General features: G+C 35.1%; 3 protein-coding genes across 3 annotated transcripts; 2 read left to right on the top strand and 1 right to left on the bottom strand.

Annotated features, from left to right (window-relative positions):
• Window positions 1–335: 335 nt before the first annotated feature.
• On the bottom strand, window positions 336–1,681 carry LOC145117353 (uncharacterized). Its single transcript, XM_079053649.1, has 3 exons — window positions 1,398–1,681; window positions 1,037–1,311; window positions 336–814 (listed from the first exon to the last, which is right to left on the bottom strand). Exons 1-3 carry the CDS (start codon window positions 1,679–1,681, stop codon window positions 336–338), a joined length of 1,038 nt encoding a protein of 345 aa, XP_078909775.1.
• Window positions 1,682–3,238: 1,557 nt separating this feature from the next.
• LOC145151792 (aspartic proteinase 36-like) lies at window positions 3,239–6,986 on the top strand. The gene is made up of 10 exons (XM_079075369.1): window positions 3,239–3,694; window positions 4,149–4,278; window positions 4,367–4,617; window positions 4,730–4,957; window positions 5,170–5,332; window positions 5,603–5,676; window positions 5,777–5,873; window positions 6,267–6,330; window positions 6,413–6,484; window positions 6,598–6,986. The coding sequence occupies exons 1-10, from the start codon at window positions 3,438–3,440 to the stop codon at window positions 6,750–6,752; spliced, it is 1,491 nt and encodes a 496-aa protein (XP_078931495.1). The 5' UTR covers window positions 3,239–3,437; the 3' UTR covers window positions 6,753–6,986.
• Window positions 6,987–7,707: 721 nt separating this feature from the next.
• On the top strand, window positions 7,708–15,337 carry PAB7 (poly(A) binding protein 7). The gene is made up of 10 exons (XM_079042761.1): window positions 7,708–8,020; window positions 8,822–8,940; window positions 9,025–9,218; window positions 9,339–9,598; window positions 9,690–9,796; window positions 13,723–13,912; window positions 14,007–14,302; window positions 14,461–14,628; window positions 14,733–14,930; window positions 15,037–15,337. Exons 1-10 carry the CDS (start codon window positions 7,807–7,809, stop codon window positions 15,247–15,249), a joined length of 1,959 nt encoding a protein of 652 aa, XP_078898887.1. The 5' UTR covers window positions 7,708–7,806; the 3' UTR covers window positions 15,250–15,337.
• Window positions 15,338–21,228: the final 5,891 nt, after the last annotated feature.

Below are 21,228 nucleotides of genomic sequence, written 5' to 3'. Positions count from 1 at the left end.
ATGTTATTACATGTTATCACAGCCAAATTGTCCAACTCATCATCCTACTCACAATTTGGTGTTATAACACCCAAGGTGGAAATGAGCAACATCTAATAACATGTGATAACACCAATTATTTTCTATTTTCTATTTTATTTTTTTTTATGTTTTTTTTCTATATTTCGAATTTGTTTTTTTTTTATTTATTTATATTTGAAAAGTAAAAATAAAATTTTAATAAAACTTAAATTAAAAACAACATTAAAAAAATTACAACAAAACACAAAAACATTTAAAAACCTAAAAAGCCAGAAAAAAAAAAGATGATAAAACCTACATTTTTTGGCCTAAAACTATTCATCTTCATCTTCGTGACCAACATAAATGTAATCCGCCAAGTCTTCACGGAGTTGCTTGTGTTTTCGCTGATCTTGAATATCAACCACTCTATGTAAATATTTCGATGTCCCCGGTTGAAATTGCACATATCTTGGCTCCGTAGGCGAATACGTTGCAATATTGCGTCCTTTATCTTCGACAACCATGTTATGCATTATGATACATGCATACATGATATATCGTAGAGTATCTAACTCATAAGGTCTCGCCGCATGTTCAACTATGTGCCATTTTGATTTCAAAACCCCAAAAGCACGTTCAACGTCCTTACGTGCTCCTTCTTGTCGTCTCTTGAAATATTTGTCCCTTGGATCTATTGGGTGTCGAAACGCCTTCACAAACGTGGAATATTGTGGATATATTCCGTATGTAAGGTAATACCCAAACTTATATTCATTTACATTCACTGTGAAAGGAGCATCCGGTGCTTTTCCTGACAAAAGATCGTCAAATATTGGTGATTGATTGAGAATGTTGACGTCGTTGTTAGAACCCGCAACCCCGAAAAAAGCATGCCAAATCCATAAATCTTGTGAAGCAACAGCCTCTAATACCAACGAAGGCGCTCTATGATGACCGCTCGAATACTGGCATTTCCACGCCACGGGGCAATTTCTCCATTTTCAGTGTGTGCAGTCAATGCTCCCAAGCATACCCGGAAAACCATGTCTTTCTTCATGCGTCGCATATAGTTGTTGCATATCATGCAACGAAGGTTTGCGCAAGTATTGGTCACCGAAGGTTTCGACAACACCTCTTGCCAATAAATACAAACTTTCTCGTGCGGTCCTCTCAGACATTCTCATATAATCGTCAACAGAATCGGGCGACTCCCCCATTGCCATAAGTTTAATTGCAGCAACACATTTTTGCAACCCTGTGAAGCCTCGTTTGCCTCTAGCATCATATCTCATTTGGAAAAATTCATACCTAATTAAATATTAAACATGTAAAAATTGTATTTATTTATCTAAAAGTGACATTTTGTAAATTATAAAAGTTGAATCAAACGATACCTTGCTTCCATAGCGTTGACTATCCTTTCAAAGACATTTTTTCGCAAACGAAATCTTCTTTTGAAATCGCTTGGCTGGTAGACACAATTTTCCGCAAAGTAATCGTTAACTAGCCGCCGATGCCCTTCCTCACGATCTCTATTTAACGCCGCACGTCGCGTGAGTAGTGGAGCTGGATCTGGCTGTAGTAGGCTGTCTGTGTAATACCGGTACATCATACTCACGAACAAATCGTCTTCGTGGTTATCATCATTGTACGGATGGGCCAGATCAAATTCATCCATAGTTGGTTGATTTTTGTGTTTGTGTTTTGAGTGATATAGAAAATATAGATAGATATAGAGAAATATGTGTAGTAAAAAGAATGAGGTATATATATAAATGAAAATGTAATTAGTAATTTTTTTTATTAAAGTTACCGTTTTTAAACGGTTTGAATTTGCAAACGGTCGATTTTTTACGCATTAAGATACGTTACCACCATCGCGCGAGATAACATAACATCTAATAACGGGAGGGGGGGTGTTCCCCCGTTATGGCGCTGCCACATCGGATAACGCCATACGGGCGTTGTCCACACCCGCCCCTCTTAGGTGTGATAACACACCTTAATTAGTTGCCTACACCCACTAGTCTAAGTTATATACCTCCATTGTATAGATTATAGGAAATTATGCAATATGACCGCATTTTAATATGCATTCAAAGAAAAATATAAAAAATAGCAAAAATAACTATTTGGTCCAAAATAAGCATTATGGACCAACAAAAACAATTTTTCTGACAAAAAAGGTACATGTCGAACTGACGTTTTGGATTCCAGATTGATATTTCGGATTTCGATAAAAAAAACTCTGGAATTTAAAGAACAAGTTCGAAATCCGATGAATAATTATGGAATAATTCGAAATACGATATTAGTGCATAAAATCAGTCATTTAATTGAAAAACGGTGATATTTAAGACTTCAAAATAAACATTTCGGATACAAATGGAGAAATTTGTTGAAAAAATAATTGAAAAAAAACCTTTGGAATATAAACAATAATCCGAAATTAGATATTCTAGACAAAGTGATTATTTTTCAAAAACTGAGAAAAAAATGATTATTTTCTTAAAAAAACATTTATATTTGTTACATTTCTTAATTTCTCAGTATTTTAACTTGTACTAAGATTAAAGATTAGGAATTGCTTATAAGATAACAATTACATTTTAAAGGCCACATATTGTTCGGTTATATTTGAACTTTGTGATCGACAATTACCTTGCTTTTCAAACAAAAAAAACTTTATTTTAGACTTTGGATTTAAAACCTTTTAAAAATAAAATGATTTTATAATTCATTTTTTAAACTAACGTAGCGAGGGTGTTTCAAGTTTTTCTTGAAGACAAAAGTAAAACAAAACAAGATACAACTCTTGATGATCAAGGCATAATTCATAAACTATCGCACCTCGCAATAACGATGATAGTTAGAGGCAATTATTGGCAAAAAGCCGTCAAGTTGATATGGGCCAAGGAGTTGATGAGCAATGGATGATAGTCTTATTCAATCTATTGGGAAAACCATAAAAAGTGGTTGAGTGTGTTTACTTGGACTACTTTTGTTACATCATACATGGCTTGATGAGATAAGATTGAGCCATACTACAAGGGACTAAATAAACTTTGGATCAAAGGAATATTGGTTCCCTCAATATATTAATCATCAAAGGTAACGTAATTTGAAAAAATATTGATAATTTAAATATTTAACAAATGTTTAAAAAAATAAAATACAACATGAGAAAAGACACTCATCCGACACACGACTAAAATATAGACGACTTCCGCAAGACTTCTGCAAGTATTACACATTCCGGTCTCTCTCTCTCTCTCTCTCTCTCTCTCTCTCTCTCCAGGAATGCTGTAAGCAAACGCTGTTCTAATTCGATTCAAGTAAACGCCCATAAAATTTCTAAATATACTGATCTATATGGTTATCGTTGCATAAGAAATTTGCAAAAAGGAAGCATTTGGGGTTAATTCATTATAAAAATGCCGGTGAAAACTGGCGTTGTGCTATTGATCGTCTTGTTGGTGGCGGGTACGGTTGCTTCGGTGGCGTATGGTGGCGGTGGTGACTATTCGACGACGGTTCTAACTTTGGTGAGGGCTTTTCCGGCGAACAAGACGGTTGAGCTGGAAATCCTCAAGGCACGTGACCGTGTCAGACACGCCCGAATCCTGCAAGGCTTCGCCGGCGGCGTTGTCGACTTCACCGTCTCCGGTACCTCTGATCCTTACTACGGCGGGTAATTTAATCAAATCCCAAAAAGGAAATTCTTCCGGTTATCATAATTTCATATCAACTTTTCCTTTTCAAAAATACAACTAAAGCGGCTTAAAACATTTCACTTTTATGTTTGTCAGTGTTTTATGCGTTCGTAATCCCTCCTTCTAGACTTGAATTCAGCACATTTTGACCCTAGATTTCCCCTCTCTGTCTGTGTTTACTGTACTTTTTTGTGATTTTAATCTCTATTCAATTATTTATTCTATGAAACTTTGTCGTTCTTTGTTCTTGGGTCAATCCGTATGATGTGTTCGTTTGTTTGTTTCTCATTCTCTGTACCAAATTATTCCCACGAAGTTTGATTTCCAAAATTTCACCATTTTTGGGCAAATTTCACTGGTCTTGCATTAAATAGCATACTGTAAGGTCACCCCTTTCGATATGCCCATATCATAAATTCTTTCATTTTGCAGGTTGTACTTCACAAAAGTGAAATTAGGGTCTCCACCAAGAGAATTCAATGTACAGATTGATACCGGAAGTGACATCTTATGGGTTACCTGCAGTTCTTGCATTGATTGTCCGGAATTGAGTGGATTTGGTGTACGTTTCCATTTCTAGCTCTTCTAAAAATCGTTGAATTTCATCACAACACTTATTAAATGCTAATTCACCTTGTTTCCGATTTCAGATTCCCCTCAATTTCTTCGATTCTACAACCTCTTCAACTGCTTCTCTGGTTTCATGTTCAGACTCCATATGTTCTTCCAATTTCAAAACTGCCGATACATCATGTTCAGATCAAACCGATCAATGTGGTTACCAGTTTCATTATGCAGACGATAGCGGGACATCTGGTCATTACGTTACAGATTTTTTATATTTTGACACAGTCGTCGACCCTTCCACCATTACCAATTCATCAGCTTCTATTACATTTGGGTGCGCTTTTTTGCAAGATTCAATTTTTATACATTCTATGCTTATACATATCAATACCCATATGAAAATGTCAATCAATTTTCTAACAATTACGTTTTTTTTTTGGTGACAGGTGTAGTACGTATCAATCTGGTGGCTTAACGAAATCAGATAAAGCAATGGATGGGATTTTTGGATTTGGGCAACACGATCTATCTGTTGTATCACAATTATCTGCTCAAGGAATTACACCAAAAGTATTCTCCCATTGCTTACGTGGAGATGGAGCTGGTGGGGGCAAACTTGTTCTTGGTGAGATTTTGGCTCCGACCATGGTTTATAGTCCCCTTGTCCCATCACAGTACGTATTATTATTTGCTTAAATTACTTAATTACCATCAAATTGCATGAGGGTAGAGTCAAATGAAGGGCATTTAAGTCATTTTCATCTTTCAATGGCCATGTAAAGTTGTAAATAAAACTAGTTGGTCAAAAGTGTCACAGATACCATGGTTGCGAAACAAAAAGAAGAAAACACAAGAGGGGTAATATCGTAATTTTGTTATTTTTCAGGCCTCATTATAATCTTGATCTTCAAAGTATTGTGGTTGGTGAGCAGTTATTGGCTATTGACCCTACGGTTTTTGTGACATCTGACAATCAAGGAACCATTGTTGATACGGGAACAACATTGACATATCTTGTCCCACAAGCATTTGATCCTTTTGTTGATGCGGTTAGTTTTTCTTTCAAATTACTATAAATTTCTTCTCGCATATTTTTTTATAATGCACACGAGGAGGGCATTTTTGTCTTTTGCAAATACAAGAGATCGTGAGTGAATCCCAGTCCCATCTTTTTGGGTGGAACAAAAAATAGCAATTTTTGTGATTTTGTCTCATTGACACCACATCAAAGTTTAAACACAGTACAATCTGTTCTGTTCTGTCCTATCAATGTCAAACGCAGTACAACTGTTCTGTCCTGTCTAACTTATTGACTGCAGATTACGGTTATTGTGTCGGAATTAGCGACTCCGGTCCTTTTAAATGGAGGCCAATGTTATTTAATGGCGTCGAGGTAGTTTCCAAACATTTATTTATTATTATTTTTTTAAATGGTTAATCTACCTTCCCATCTGAGACATATAAGTAATTATTATTTTTATTTTTTTAAACAGTACAACCGAGATATTTCCCAAGGTTTCATTAAACTTTGCAGGCAGTGCATCCATGATTCTAAAAGCTGAAAACTACCTTGTGCCAGGAGACCCTATTGTGAGTTTATATTCTTGTTACAAAATAATTGCAATATTTCCTTTTTTATTTGGGAAAAAATTCATGATTTCGGTTAAATATAAGATAGCGTTAAATGAAAGAAATAGCAATGTACTTCCATTGATTTGTTTATTATAACATTCTACTTTCATTTCATGTTAAGCCTTGAAAAATCTACCGAATTTCTACTACTATAATTTGGTAAAAATTTCAAAATATTGTGTCCTAATAAGGAGAAAGGAAAAGTACAAGGCTATAATTGGGTAGATTCTTTAGAGTATAGTCTCTTGATATGAAAAAGTGAAAGTACAACTTTGTAATTGGGAAAAAATGAAAGTAGGATGGTATAATAAAGTAGCACACTTTAATAATAGTTGAATGGATTTTCTACAGGATGGTGGTATTCCACAATGCATTGCCTTTCAAAAATCGAGCAATGGGATAACTGTTCTTGGAGGTCGGTTAACATATAGCAATGGAATTACTATTTTACCCTTGAGGCCTTAATTTATATCGTATGATGTATTGATATAATGCAGATCTTGTTCTAAAAGATAAGATCTTTGTTTATGATTTATCGAGGAATCGAATCGGATGGACTGATTACGACTGTAAGCATGATAATAGTCCCTTTTTATGAAGCGACTATTTTACCCTTGAGGCTTAGTAATTTCGTTTATGTTGTTTTAATTTATAAACTTATTTGGTATGTCTTCTTATTCAGGTTCGGCTGATGTAAATGTCTCAATAAAGTCCAACAAGAACGAGTACATGAATGCAGCACAGTGGAGTGCGGGCATTTTGTTAGGGTTTACAAGTCTTGAAGCTCTTTTGGTGCATATATTAGTAGGGTCATTTTGGTCTTTTTTATTATGGTGACATGAAGCCTAGTAGTTGGGAAATAGTCTCGTTATTTTTTTGTTTCACATGTCCATTGGGTTGGCTGGTTTTTATTCAGGTGATCGGCTAGCCTCCATTTTGCTCCTTAGGGACAACTTTTTGGCTCATTTGGGCGACTTAGAGGCTTAAATTTTATCTTTAATCTTTCTTGAATGAAATGAATTTGTAAGAAAAGAGTAACATGATGCCATTTACATAATTTTTTTTTGTCTATTCTAATGCTATCTAAAGTATAGTAGTTGTTTTTGTTGTTTTATGATATAGATAATTTGATTAAACTAAACTAAAATGTGGTTGTGTGACCATTTAAAAACAAAGTGTTTTGATTTTTATATCCTTATCGTGATTTTTTCGTAATTAAATTCGTGGTATAAAAGTCGAACATTTTGTTTTTAAGTGAATAAAACAAAACCATTGAAATATCACCTCTCATTTAAATAATCCACTAAAAGGGTAGCATAATTTAGGTTGTATATATATTTAGTTACTTATGTTTATTTTTGTATATATTTAGTTATTTATGTTTTTTTTATACACGTTTAATTAGTGACTTATGTTTTTTACTTAATTTGTATACAACATAAAACTATGTTACCTTTTTAAGTCATTATCCCTTAAAAAAATAAAAAATACAAAAACAATGCATATATCATGCAAACCAAAGTAATATATAATTTACTCAAAGTGTTAACCACGCGCCGCTTAGTCGAGAGTGAGGGGATATAGCGCATATCGGAATTCAGAAACGATAACCAGCTAATCCCATGCAAAATCCATTACAATTATAAACAAAATATATTATATTTATTAAAATTAAATTTAATTAATAAACATCCCCTAAAAAACGCTTCATTTGAAGGAAATAAGTTTTCCTCTCTCCATATTTAGTCCCCAAATTTAATTCCATCACCGAAACGCCACTTAGGTAGTTGGGTTTCCCCCATCTCTCTCTTTCTTTCTTTTTCTCTCCCATTCTCTCTTTCTCTCTAACCTTGTCATCGGAAAATTTACAATTCTCCAGTGGGATTCAACAATGGCGGCCACACCACCACCACCTACGCCTTCGACGACAACACCGCCACCGGCGTCGTTGTATGTAGGGGACTTGCATCCGCAGATCGACAATGTGCAACTTAGCGACGCCTTCTCCGAGTATAAGAGCATCACGTCTGTACGCGTTTGTAAAGACTCATCCACCGCTCGCTCTCTCTGTTACGGATACGTTAACTTTCTATCTCCTCAAGATGGTATGTATATTGCATATATATCCGATCGATCAAAAACAAAATCGTTTATAGTTTTTACGTTTTTAATCATCTCAATTGCCTGATTTGTTTTCACAGCGGTTTTTGTTGATTTTTGAATTCAGAAATCTTTTGTTGGCGAGTGATAGTTTTTTTAATTTATTGATCTTTGTTTGCGTTTCGATTTGGATAAATTTTGAGTGCGTTTTGTAACTTTTAGAATGCTAAAGAACGTTTCGTATATTATGAAGAGAATTACAAACTATATTTTATGTACCTTTTATGAATATGAAGTCGTCGGTCGACGTTTGGATTATGACCTCTATAAACAAGTGTATTGCAACATGCATGCATAACTCTAGAAAATCGTGAGAATTTCAGGCGTGTATACTATCATCTGTGGGAGATTAATTAATAGTTGATGATATATTTCATTTGTCTACAAACAATCCTTCGTTAAATAGAAAGTGAGTGATTTTCTGATCGTTCGATTTGTGTGTTGATTATCCTATTTTTACATACAAAGATCGATCTTTATTGGTTGTTTTTTTAACACCATTCTACATATATCTCGAGTATATATATAAGTAATTGACTTAATTATCAACATGAATGCAAAACTGTTATGGTTGCATGGAGTGCATTGTTTGGGATATCGTTAAGGACTTCGATTATACATATAGGAATATGAACAACCTTTATAAATGATCTTTTGCAATTCTAACCCTTTTTTCTTATAAAGTAGTTCGATCACTTAGTATCATTTACTGATTTTGAATTTTTGATGTCATTTAACTTGAGCAGCAATGCATGCTATCGAGTCTAAAAACAACACCATGTTGTATGGAAAAATGATAAGGGTAACATGGTCCCACCGTGATCCTGATGTGAGAAGAAGTGGCATTGGCAACGTGTTTGTCAAGGTAATTTTGAAAAGTATTATTGTTAATTAATTATGTGTTTGGTGTTTTGAATTTAATTAATCAATCTTGTATTTGGTTTTGCAGAATTTAAATGAGTCGGTTGATAATGTACAACTTCAAGAAATGTTCAAATCATTTGGTAATATATTGTCTTGTAAAGTGGTTACACATGAAGATGGTAAGAGCAAAGGGTACGGATTTGTTCAGTTTGATTCCGTGGAATGTGCAAATGTTGCTATTGAGAAACTTAATGGCACTAGTATTGGAGGCAAACAGATGTATGTCTAATTCTAGTTAATCAACACCAATACTTTGCATTACATTTAGAATTTGAAAATGTATTAGTTCTTGATCAAAATAAAGTATTTAATTTATTTATTTTCCATTACTTGTCATAGATATGTAGGGAAGTTCGTGAAGAAAAGTGATCGAATATTACCTACTCCTGATGCTAAGTATACAAATCTATACATCAAGAATCTTGATTTAGATATTTCAGAAGACATTCTTGATCAAACTTTCTCAAAATTTGGAAAAATTGTGAGCTTGGTTATATCAAGAGATGACAATGGTGTTTCAAGGGGCTTTGGTTTTGTGAACTTTGATAATCCAGATGATGCTAAGAAGGCTGTGGAAGATATGAACGGGCTGAATCTTGGTATATATGATTATGTTTGTGGGTATTTGTTTGTTTTTTATAGGCAACTTGCTAGCGTTATTTTAGCCTGAGGTATTTGTTGTGAGTTCAGGTTCAAAGGCTTTATATGTTGCGAGGGCTCAAAAGAAAGCTGAAAGAGAACAAATTTTGAGGCGTCAGTTTGAGGACACGAGGAAAGAACAAATAGCAAAATATCAGGTATGAATAGTTAAAAATTTGTTTTAGTTGTTAGTGCATCCCAATGCATGATTAATAAGAGTTAAATGAAGGAGAGAAAGGGATGATGTTGATATGAATAAATGGGAGAGTTAGCATCTCCAAGGCACTTTACCATTTGGCATTCTTAATTAATTTAAGACTACATTGAACTCTAGCCACATCATCATTTTATTTTTTATTTAACTTTACTTGTTTACATCAACATTCCATTAAACCCAACAATGTTTAATGGGATTCCATATCATCATCATTATATTTTTAAACATAATTATATATTTAAAAATAAAAGATATAATAGTTAAAAAAATACAATGCTTAAAAACACATTAATTAAAACTTATGAAACGTAAAACATTTAATGCCTAAAAATATATTAATTAAAAAACACGAAACCTAACTAATATAATATCAAAATATGGTTAGTTTTATTTTTGTTTTAATAAAAATAATAATATGAAAATATAAAATAATATGAAAATATGATTACATATATATTTGGTTTGAAATTTAATTGAAAAAGAAAAAGATTAATTTCATTCAACTACTTAATGATCATACAACTCTTCCAATCTCCTCCATGTCATCACCCACACTCCTTTCAACCTCTGTTCAATCATAATCATCATCCATTCAACTCCTATTAAAACCTATTAAAACCCTATTGTGGATGCTCTAAGTTATAGTATTGCTCCTTGTGGTTTATACTTATATGCAGTTTTAGTCAAACTTTTGAATTTGTAACATGGTTCATTCCAATGGTTTCCAAAAATTTCACATGTGGTTTATGACATTATTGGTAACCCAAGGACCATTTTTATAAGTTATTGAAAACAGAGAAAAGAACCTTCCAACCCATTGATAGATACCTCAAACGCCTAACTCTTCTTTCCCCTCTTGGCATCTCCATTTGCCATAGAACTACCGCCTGGCGAAAGGAGACCACATCTTTTCCATCATTGTTAACTATCTCTCTTGCCTTCGGCAACGCCATATAGAAGGTGACGATTACTCTCTCTCTCTCTCTGCAATAACATGGAATCCATTTCTTCCTCTCCCCTACACCTGCGGCCACAACGACATGCTTCCTCTATCATTTGTTAATTTGATTTATTTTAAGGTATGATTTTAAATTAGTGGTGTTGGTGTGTGGTGGGTTTGGGTTTTCATTCCGATCTCATACAAATTTTTTATAAAAGATGGTTCTTGAGCCTAAAATGGAGACAAGATAATTAACTAAATGCTGGAAAAAAGAACTCATAAAAAATGCTAAAAAAGTTATGAAGGTATTTCAATTCCATATTCGTAATACCCGATACTTTGCAGTCATACCTCATACCTGTAAGAAACGAAACCAAGGATCGAACAAAATTGCATAACCGATTCACATGTGGTTCTAGTTCGGTTTGGTTCCAACATTTATTTTGTTCATCCCCTACCTTAAAATTTATGCATAGTGGATGTAATTGAACATGAAAATAAGACCTCAATTTAATCAAATGGACTTTATCAATTAGATTTCAGTTAATAGCATCTTCATATTAAAAGTCTGTTCATCAATTTTTTTTGTCTGACATAAGAGCATCTTCAATAGTTAATCTATACTATCATTTAAAATTATTGGCACCTCATCATTCTATTAACTTTTACCTATTATGAAATCACCTGGTTACATCTTCCAGTATTTTTTATCTTTATTTTATCTAATAAATTTTTTATCTTCTTAAAATGGTCTATAAAATCTTCCACATTTATTTAGTCATTTTTAACAAACATCATATTTTCTAGACATTGAATGTCATTAACAAAGGAAAGTAAAAATAAAAGTATACATGGTCTTTGTTTTTTAAATGTAAAATAGGAAAAAATTAATACGTCATAATTATAAAAAAAATTAAAGATTGAAAATATTATATAATAATTATAAATTTTATTTCAAAAATAAAGTAATATTAAAAGATGAAGGGGTTAAATATAATAAACATAGAAGTACATTGACCACTCAATATATATTAAGTTCTCAACAGGAACAAAACAAATAAGCTATTATTAGTTATAATGATAATAAGTTTTAAATAAAATAAAACAAATAAACTATAAAAGAAGCTCTCTTCAAACAGAGACTAAATAAAACAAAACCTCAAAGTATATAAATGCGGTAAAGTTTTGTCTTACCAAGATTATTTATAGGTCACATTAGTCTATGTTTATTAATGTGTTTAGCTACCAACTGCATGAAGAAAATAATAAAAAAATTAAATAAATAAAATTCACAACTGATTAAGGGCGTGTTTGATACAGATTGTTTGTGAGTGTTTAAGAGTTTCTAGGGTTTAACAAAACATTTGGTTTTGAACAAAAAGTTTCGTTTGGCACGCCATACTTTTAGCGTTTAGCTTAAATAGAACGCTCCAAATCCAAAAGATGCATCAAATTGTATTTAACAAAACTCTACCGGTCACCAACTAGTTTTTTGAACATGCCCTAAATGATTAAACAAGAGGTTGGATGGCAAACCAACTTTTACAAACATATCTGGACATGTGGCAGAGCATGAATGGGCATGCTTTTTTTTTTTTTTTTTTTTTTTTTTTTCATTTCAATTATAATAACTATTTGTTAGATAATGTGTTTATTGAAAACATATAAAAATATATCAAATTTTATGGTTTTTGATTCATTATAAATAAATTTTATACATACCCCCAAACTGCTTCCTGTACCTCATATGAGTGAAACAGTGTTTGTGTACCCTTATGATTTAGAATTTTATGTGACTAAAGGATACTTATAATAACACCCTATAAAAACTTGTAAAATATACTTTTAAAATTATGAAAAAAAATACTTTTTGTGTACTTCATCATGTTTAACTTTTGAAGTTTGGGTTTTTGAACGACAATCAATAAATTAGAAATAAAAGCCAGTCGGGAGACAAGCAATACATAAGTATAGAAGAAAGATGAAAACAAAAAAAAAACACACAAAAAGAACAAAAGAACTCCCACAATCAACACTGATACAGGCATACAGCGACAACCCACCTTGCCAACAACCAAGACTAAAAAAACCCAATACATACAGCCAGGGCCAAAATAGTCAAAATACCAGTTTTTTTTTTTTTTTTTTTTTTTTTTTCAAGAGATAGCTACAACAAATACAAGCCTCCGACACAAAAAACCAAATTGAGATCAATGAAGACAATAGCCAAGCTATAAAAAAAACATGAGAAACACGCCTTCACAATCAATTTGAATCTCCAAGCAATATCATTAACTAAAATTCTACACAACAACAACTAACCATTCCCAGAACAACGACACACCAGAAGCAACCAAGCTGGGGTAAAAAGGTCCAAATGGCATGAAATCGCACAATGACTCCAACTGAAAAAAGAATATAACCATCAAGGACCATCACAACAGGCTTTCGGATAAAATCACCTTGAAAATTGCTAAGCCAAACACCTTTTACTGATTTTTTTCGCAAATATTTTTCCATCAATAAGTGATAGATTGTGAATTGCTTTAATGCTAGAAAACCAAAAGGAGTCGTACCCATTTGGCAAGGTTCGCCGAATCAAGACACCCAATTTTAAAATTATTTTTTTGCCAATAATTTAAAGTAATTCTTATTTTGGTATCATATATACTATTTAAATTATCATATTTTTAGTCAATTTAAGATGTAATTTAATTACTACTAAGATTTTTTAAAGTGATGTAGATGTACACATATGATTAAATAAATTTTTTAAAGAATAAATGATTTGTAAAAGTTAAAAGTTAAAACTTTATAGTCATGAATACTCATATGACAAACTATCAAGTAGAGTTGAATATATAAGAGATGGCCTTCTGAATCCCTAACCTTTTCATCCGAAATTGATCAGTACTTTTTAATTTCAGGGTTCAAATGTTTATGTGAAGAATATTGATGATGATGTCACAGAAAATGAGCTGCAAGAACACTTCAGTCAGTGTGGCACAATCACATCTGCAAAATTAATGTGTGATGACAAAGGACTTAGCAAAGGATTTGGATTTGTCTGCTTCTCTACACCAGACGAAGCAACCAAGGCTGTGAATACCTTACATGGTGATCAATTACCTAAATTACCAATGACAATTGCTCAATGATCATTGCTTTCTTTTATTTATTGATATATTTCTTGAATGATGCTTTATTACAGGATACATGTTCCATCGAAAGCCATTGTATGTAGCTATTGCTCAAAGGAAAGAAGAGAGACAAGCACAATTACAGATTCATTATGCACAAAGAATGGCTGGACTTGTGGGCCCATCTTCTATGATCCCTAGTGGCTATTCTCCCTATTACTATACAGCTCCTTCTGGTATCATTTCACAAGTACCTCCACAACCAGGGCTCATGTATCAACCTATGGCAATCAGGCCAGGATTTAGGGCTAATGCTTTTGCACCCCCAACAAGACCCACTTTTCAGCCATCTCCATACCCTACTTTTGTAAGTTCTCTAGGGTTTCTTTCACATGGATCATCCTTAATTATCTAATTGTTGTCATTAGGTGATGATCACTAAGCGTATTCCTCAACATGCTTTACGATAAGGAACAATAGTAAAAGGCATAATGCTTCGATGCATTAAATTTTTTTTTTTTTCAGATTTCTAACAGTGTAAGACCGCATAGACAAAATAGAGGGAGGATGAACGGACATGTGCAGCAGCAGCAGCCGCCGCCACAGGGTGGTCATACTCTTCCATATGTGCCACATTTGCAACAGCCTAATCCTAATCATCAGACTTCAAAGGAATCACCTAGCAATCAACAGGTCTTCATCTACTTCATTTGCTACTTTATAATAATATATAGTGATAATGATTTAGTTTTTTCTTCAACAAATTGTGGTAATTATCAAATTATATATGCATGCAGAGGACAGGACAGGTGAAGTATGCACCAAACGGACGTAGTGCACGTGACATGAACAAAGGAATAACAATATCTTCTTCTTCACCTTCAAATTCTGGCGAGGGAGCAGAGATGTTGAGCAGTATGCTTGCCGCTGCTTCCCCAGAGATTCAAAAACAGATGCTAGGGGAACGTCTCTACCCCCTCGTCAACCAACACAAGGTATACATATATAAGAATCTCTGGTAAACATTTGACTTGTAATATATATAAATCTAGATATGGTTAACTCAACTCTTTTTTGTTGTTGGTGGTTAAAATATTACAGCCGGATCTTGCTGCAAAGATCACCGGAATGCTGTTGGAAATGGACAATTCCGAACTGCTTCTGCTTTTGGAGTCGCCGGAGTCTTTGGCTGCTAAGGTGGAGGAAGCTGTGCAGGTGTTGAAGCTTTCAAAGACCCAAGTGTCTACCACCACTGCCAGTCAAGAGACTATTAGTCATCCCAGTATCTTATCTGCTGGGGTGGCAGTCAACTGAGAGAGAAAAATCACTTATATGTATATTAATTAATTAGTTTTTCTGAAACTATAAACTTTTGATTGGCATCAAACTACCGTAGATTTGGATGATTTTTTGCACCTTCTTTTGGCATTGCATTCTTATGTTTTGTTTATATATATAAAACTTTTAATGATATATCGTTTAATGGTACAATTGTTTGAGTATTAATAGGGTACATGTACCGAGCCATACATAAGTACCGAACCATATATGTGCCGAACAATGCATATATGCCGATCCACATAGATAACGACCAAAGTACATGATGTCGTAATAGTACCAAAGAGCATTGGAACTCATAGTAATATTATATTATGATTGACTTTTGACATATCTTTTGACCTCCAACGAATAGCTCTTAATTAGATGGCTACAATGTACACATCGATGTACCTTCGAGTATCAAACTATTAATGCGACAAGACCTCAGACCTGCTCGGTGGAGGAAGAGGTCATTATCCTTGCATATTGGCTATAAATAAACGACTAAAACCATTTCACAAGGTACGCTATCATCTCGCCATTAACTAGATATAATTTACAATACGTTACCCTAAAATCATCTTTGACTTTATCGGAGCGTTGGCCTAGGAACACCTCCCGGTCATCAACTTACGAATTGTTTGTGTCTCAAGGTATGCTTACTTCAAAGGAGTCACTCTGTTCCATGGAGGACGGACCCGGAGGTAGACCTGTCAATGGGGCGGGTTTTGACCATGATTCGCTCCAAACCCGTAAGAATTTACCGGCTTTAGATTTTAATTTTTGATTCGTTTACCCGTTTACGATCCATACCCGTTTACCCTTTTAGCAAATGGGTCGGGTATGGATCATGGTCGATCCGCTCCACTTATGACCCGCCTCATTTTATATATATATATATATATATATATATATATATATATATATATATATATATATATATATATATATATATATATATATATATATACAACTCGATGTCTAAGTAAAATGTGATTTTTATTATATTGGACTTTGAGTATTAATTAATATACATCTTGTTTAAGTAGATATTTTATCCTTTTGAGAAATATTACTTTGTGGAACACATAAAAATTACGAAAATTTAATATTATAAAAGGGTCGGGTTAATGGGTCGGGTATTCGTTGATTCGGTGGATACGGGTATGGATTCGACTATTCAAGACCCTGAGGGTTATTGGAGCGGGGCGGGTCATGTTTTTATTTTTTTTAATGGGTTTGGATCAATGGTGATTCGCTCCAAACCCGCCCCATTGACAGGTCTACCCAGAGGCGCATCAAGTATACATATTCATATGAAATGTCATCATATTGATGAATGCAAGTTTTAAGAATTAGATCTAGATGTCTCAAGATAACTGTATTGTGAAAAAATATAAGTAGTGTATGCATATAGATATATTTGCACAAGGTATTTGGACAAATTACCAATTACAAAGGAGTTACAAATTACCAATTACAAAGGAGTTACGTACTATGCAAGACCATGGTATAAATTAACCCGTAAAGAGAGTAAGAGTGTGAAGCAACAATGAAGCTGCATAGGGCATGGGTGACCTGTTCACGGGATATGATGGCTAAGGCTATTGGGTATGTATTTGAAGGTTATGTTTCAGTGCCACCTTATGATGGACACCACCTCAAACAAGAGTAAGAACCTTATGATGATAATGTGATAAATTAAATGGTTAAGAATTTAGAGCTTATATTTTATAGAGATCTTAATTAATGTTTAATGTATACGAAACTATTTGCTAGTAAAAACAAGAGAAAAAAGAGTTTATGCACTTATGCGTACAATTGAGAGAGAGAGAGAGAGAGAGAGAGAGAGATTTTGGAGTTTAAGGATCATACGTCATTAAGACTTCCCTCCAACCATCCAAATAAATCTCCAAGTGTTGTAGAAGGATTAACCAAGCAATTCCAGAGAAACTCTAGAGAGAAAAAGAATGTGAAGGTCTTGAAAGCTCGAGTGCTTCTAACAACGATTTGATCTTCATAAGGTATGATTAAGTTTAAAATCATCCTTTGTTCAATTCTTGTTGGTTTGGATACAAGAATCAAGCTTATATCGAAACTATACTTGATTTCAGTATTAAGACCATAAAATATTCAAAAATCTTCAAAGTTATGTTCTAACTAGTTTCCCTTATCTTGGACAGGTACAAGAGTTTCTAATAAGTTTTTGTTTCAAGTATGGAGGTATAATACCTTATGGTAGTTTCAAACTTGCTCAAACACTTCTGAATGATCAAAATCAAAAAGCAGTTGGTTTGTGATCATTATGCTTTGTACTGAATACTTACAAAGCATATCCTACTACTCTTTATAAGTACAAATATGTTTTAATATTGACTAAACTGCACAAACAGTCCCTGTGGTTTGCTCAAAATTGCCACTTTGGTCCAAAAAAGTTTTGGACTAGCACACAGGTCAAAAGTTTTCATTTTGTTGCGAGTTTAGTCCAAACCACTTTAAAAATTCTTCAAATGACGGATTTGCCCCTTTCTATTTGTTTTCTCCTTTTCTTTTTTTCCTTTACTGTTTTTTTTAATTTAATTACAAAGGGTCCCACCCCCCCCCCCCTCTCTCTCTCTACACCCCTAGACAATCGTTCAAGAGCATATACAATCAAAAATACACTCCCATTCCCCTTATTCTTCCTCCCTGCAACCTAAACCCACCAACAACCTTCCTTTGTCTTTCTACAGTGACCATCGTCTTTCAAAATCGATTTTTTGTGTTCAAAATATTTGTTGTGAATCAATTTTTGGGAGAAATCTATTTCTGGGTTTCATCTTCTCCAGCCCAATTTCTGGGTTTCATCTTCTCAATTTTTGGGTTTCTTCTTCCATTATCGGCAGATAAGGTATCCTTCGTCGTCAAAGGCGTTGGCGAAGGCGAGATCGTTGAAGAGAAAGATGTTGCTTTTCAGAGCCTTCATCGGATTAACTAGTCGGTATGGTAACGGTAGTCCTAGAAAAGTCGAAGAAGGCTAGATATGAAGATTGAGGTCGTCGGAGCCACAACGAACCCTAGCTCCGATTAGGGTTTCGTCGCCGCTGCTATGAAGATCCAATTAGGGTTTCGCCTCCGCTTCAGATCTATCTATCTCACCGTCAATCTGAAATCCATCACCGTCGTTGCTATAGAGATCCACTGCAAAAACCCTCGCTTCTATGAAGATCTAGAACAAACCCTAGCTCCGATTCCTTCCTCTTGTTATCATCGAAAACATCTTTTTCTCCATCATCATCTTTCTTCCATTCGAAACCAGAAGCTGCAAATCGATTTGGTGATGGAGTAGACAGTTTCAACGGACATGATAATGCTTCAAACAATAGCACGAGCAAGAGGAGAAATAAGCAAATGAATGGTGTTCTTGAAGTACTAATTTTCGTATGTTTTATAGGACTTCTTCTGGTTATAATGCTTTGAAAATTATATATTTTTGAGGTTATAAGCTTCATATTGTTTGTGGTTGCAGTGGTATTAATTTCATTGAAACTTCGTATAAATTGAGAGTGAGAGAGAGAGAGAGAGAAAAGTAATTTCTTTTTTATTTTTCTTTTAATCAGAAAAGTTTTTAAATAAATAAAAAACTAAAAAAGAAAAAATTAAGGGTAAAATCGTCATTATAAGAAAATTAAAAGCAAATTTGACCAAACTCGCAACAAAATAAAAACTTTGGACCTCTGGTGCTAGTCCAAACTTGTTTGAACCAAAGTAGCAATTTTGAGTAAACCACAGGGACTATTTGTGCAGTTTAGTCTTTAATATTTCATAAAACAATCAATGCATGCATGTTGACCATATAAAAATAAGGTTTATACATAATGAAATACTTACTTATGAGTTTGGGTAAATATAACTGGAGTAAATAACTCAAAATTGTATTTTTATACAAATACGATTTTTTACGACGTCTCAGGAATACTCTTGTAGCACCTGGTTCCTGGTACGTAAGATTGATCTAAGCATCTTGCATTTTTAGCCTTGGACTCGGCGAGTTGTAGGCCCGACTCGCCGAGTAGAGTCGGGATATTGAGCACGTTTAAGTTGGCGACTCGACGAGTCCATATTCTGGACTCGGCGAGTCTGCCAGTCTGGATGAAACCCTAATTTCAAGGGTTTGCACCCTATTTAAACATCCTTTTGTGCCTCATGTCGGCCCCCATTCACAACCAGAACGTCCCTCACGAAACCCTAACCCTTCCCTTGGTGATTTGAGTGTTTTGTGTGTTTTCCTTGAAGTTTTGTAGAAGAGAAGGAAGGAAGGACCAAAGAAGAAGGAGAAGAACAAAGGCCTGGAGTCCATTTCAGAGTTTAGTGAGGTATAACTCGACCCTTTTCTGTTTCTATGCTTAAATCCCCATTGGAACACCATTAAAGCTATTCTTGAACCATTTCTTGGCTTGGTAGTAGCATAGAGGACACCTTGAGATGAATAGCCTTCGGATCTAGCTATGTTTGAGTCCCAGAAGCCTAGATCTAATACCTTTATGGAGCCATATTGCATGAAAGCCCTAGATCTACTCTTTTAGTGCATTTTAAGCCTTTTAACCTTCATTGATGCTTATATACACGTAAAGTTGGAAACTTTACGTGTTAATCGAGCCCTAAGAACCTAGATCTATGGATGGAATGCACTGGATTCAAGCAGAATCGAGTATATAGTGGTTGCATGTTTACGACTCGGCGAGTCGTTCTTCGGACTCGGCGAGTCGAGTTGCGAGTTCCCGATTTTCCCCCTTTCGAGTATGCTAAGTAGAGCAGTGAACCATAGGTGGACTCAGTGAGTCGGAAGCCAGACTCAGTAATGGAGGGACTCGGCGAGTCAATGCCCTGACTCGGCGAGTCCAAGGCAATCTTCTTGCCTCAAGAACAGACTCGACGAGTTGCTCATACAACTCGGCGAGTCACAGACCAGAGTGTTCATCAGATGAAGATGAACTCGACGAGTTGTTCATACAACTCGGCGAGTCGAGGAAGGACCATTGGATATTTGAATAGAAGGAGAACTCGTCGAGTCAATGCCTAACTCGACGAGTAGGGACGGGAGTGAGGACAATCGAATGGATAAGGACTCGACGAGTTGGAGGCCCAACTCGGCGAGTCAGGTCAACTGGAAGTTGACTTTGACTTTGACTTGACTTGATCAGGGGTAAAATGGTCATTTTACCCAAAGAGTAGATATCAGACTCTGATGATGGGTTTTGTGGGATTTATAGCCGGAGGATTTCCGGAGCAGCAGCAGATAGAGAGTTCCCGCACAGATCAGCAGCTACTACGAGGTGAGTTACCTTCCAGTAGCGGTGGGTCTACGACCACAATGCCGGCCCACCAGTAGGGATCGTATGTTAGATGTTTGTCTCTGTGATATTCATCTGTGTTGCTACTACCTGATATGTTATATGCTAGCGTGATATGACATGTGATAGTGATAGAGTTCGGTTGTTAGGACCGAAGGGTAGGTTAGGCACCCCAGATATGCCTAACAGTATGTTATGATATGTTTAGCAGCTAGCATGATACGTTATATGAGCTAGAGGTAGTAGGAGGGGGAATAGTCCCCGAGATTCGGTTGTTAGGACCGAAGGGTAAGTCGGACACCCCAGATATGTCTGACAGTAGATTATACTATGATATATGTGATAGTAGTAGTAGGGGGTGAAATAGTCCCCGAGGTTCGGTTGTTAGGACCGAAGGGTAGTCAGCACCCCAGAATGGCTCGACATGGGTAGGTCAGCACCCCAGAATGGCTTGACACGGGTAGGACGGCACCCCAGAATGGCCGCATGGGTAGATCGGCACCCCAGAATGGCTGTACGGGTAGGTCGGCACCCCAGAATGGCCGTACCGGGTAGGTCGGGCACCGTAGAAATGCCTGACAGTATGTATGCTATATGATTGTATGGTATGTGGACGATGGGGGAACCCACTAAGCTTTGT

Source organism: Lactuca virosa, chromosome 1 (genome assembly GCF_052849685.1).
Source record: "Lactuca virosa cultivar CGN04683 chromosome 1, Lactuca_virosa_CGN04683_v6, whole genome shotgun sequence".
Lineage (NCBI taxonomy): Eukaryota > Viridiplantae > Streptophyta > Magnoliopsida > Asterales > Asteraceae > Lactuca > Lactuca virosa.
This window is presented reverse-complemented; position numbering and strand designations above follow the sequence as displayed.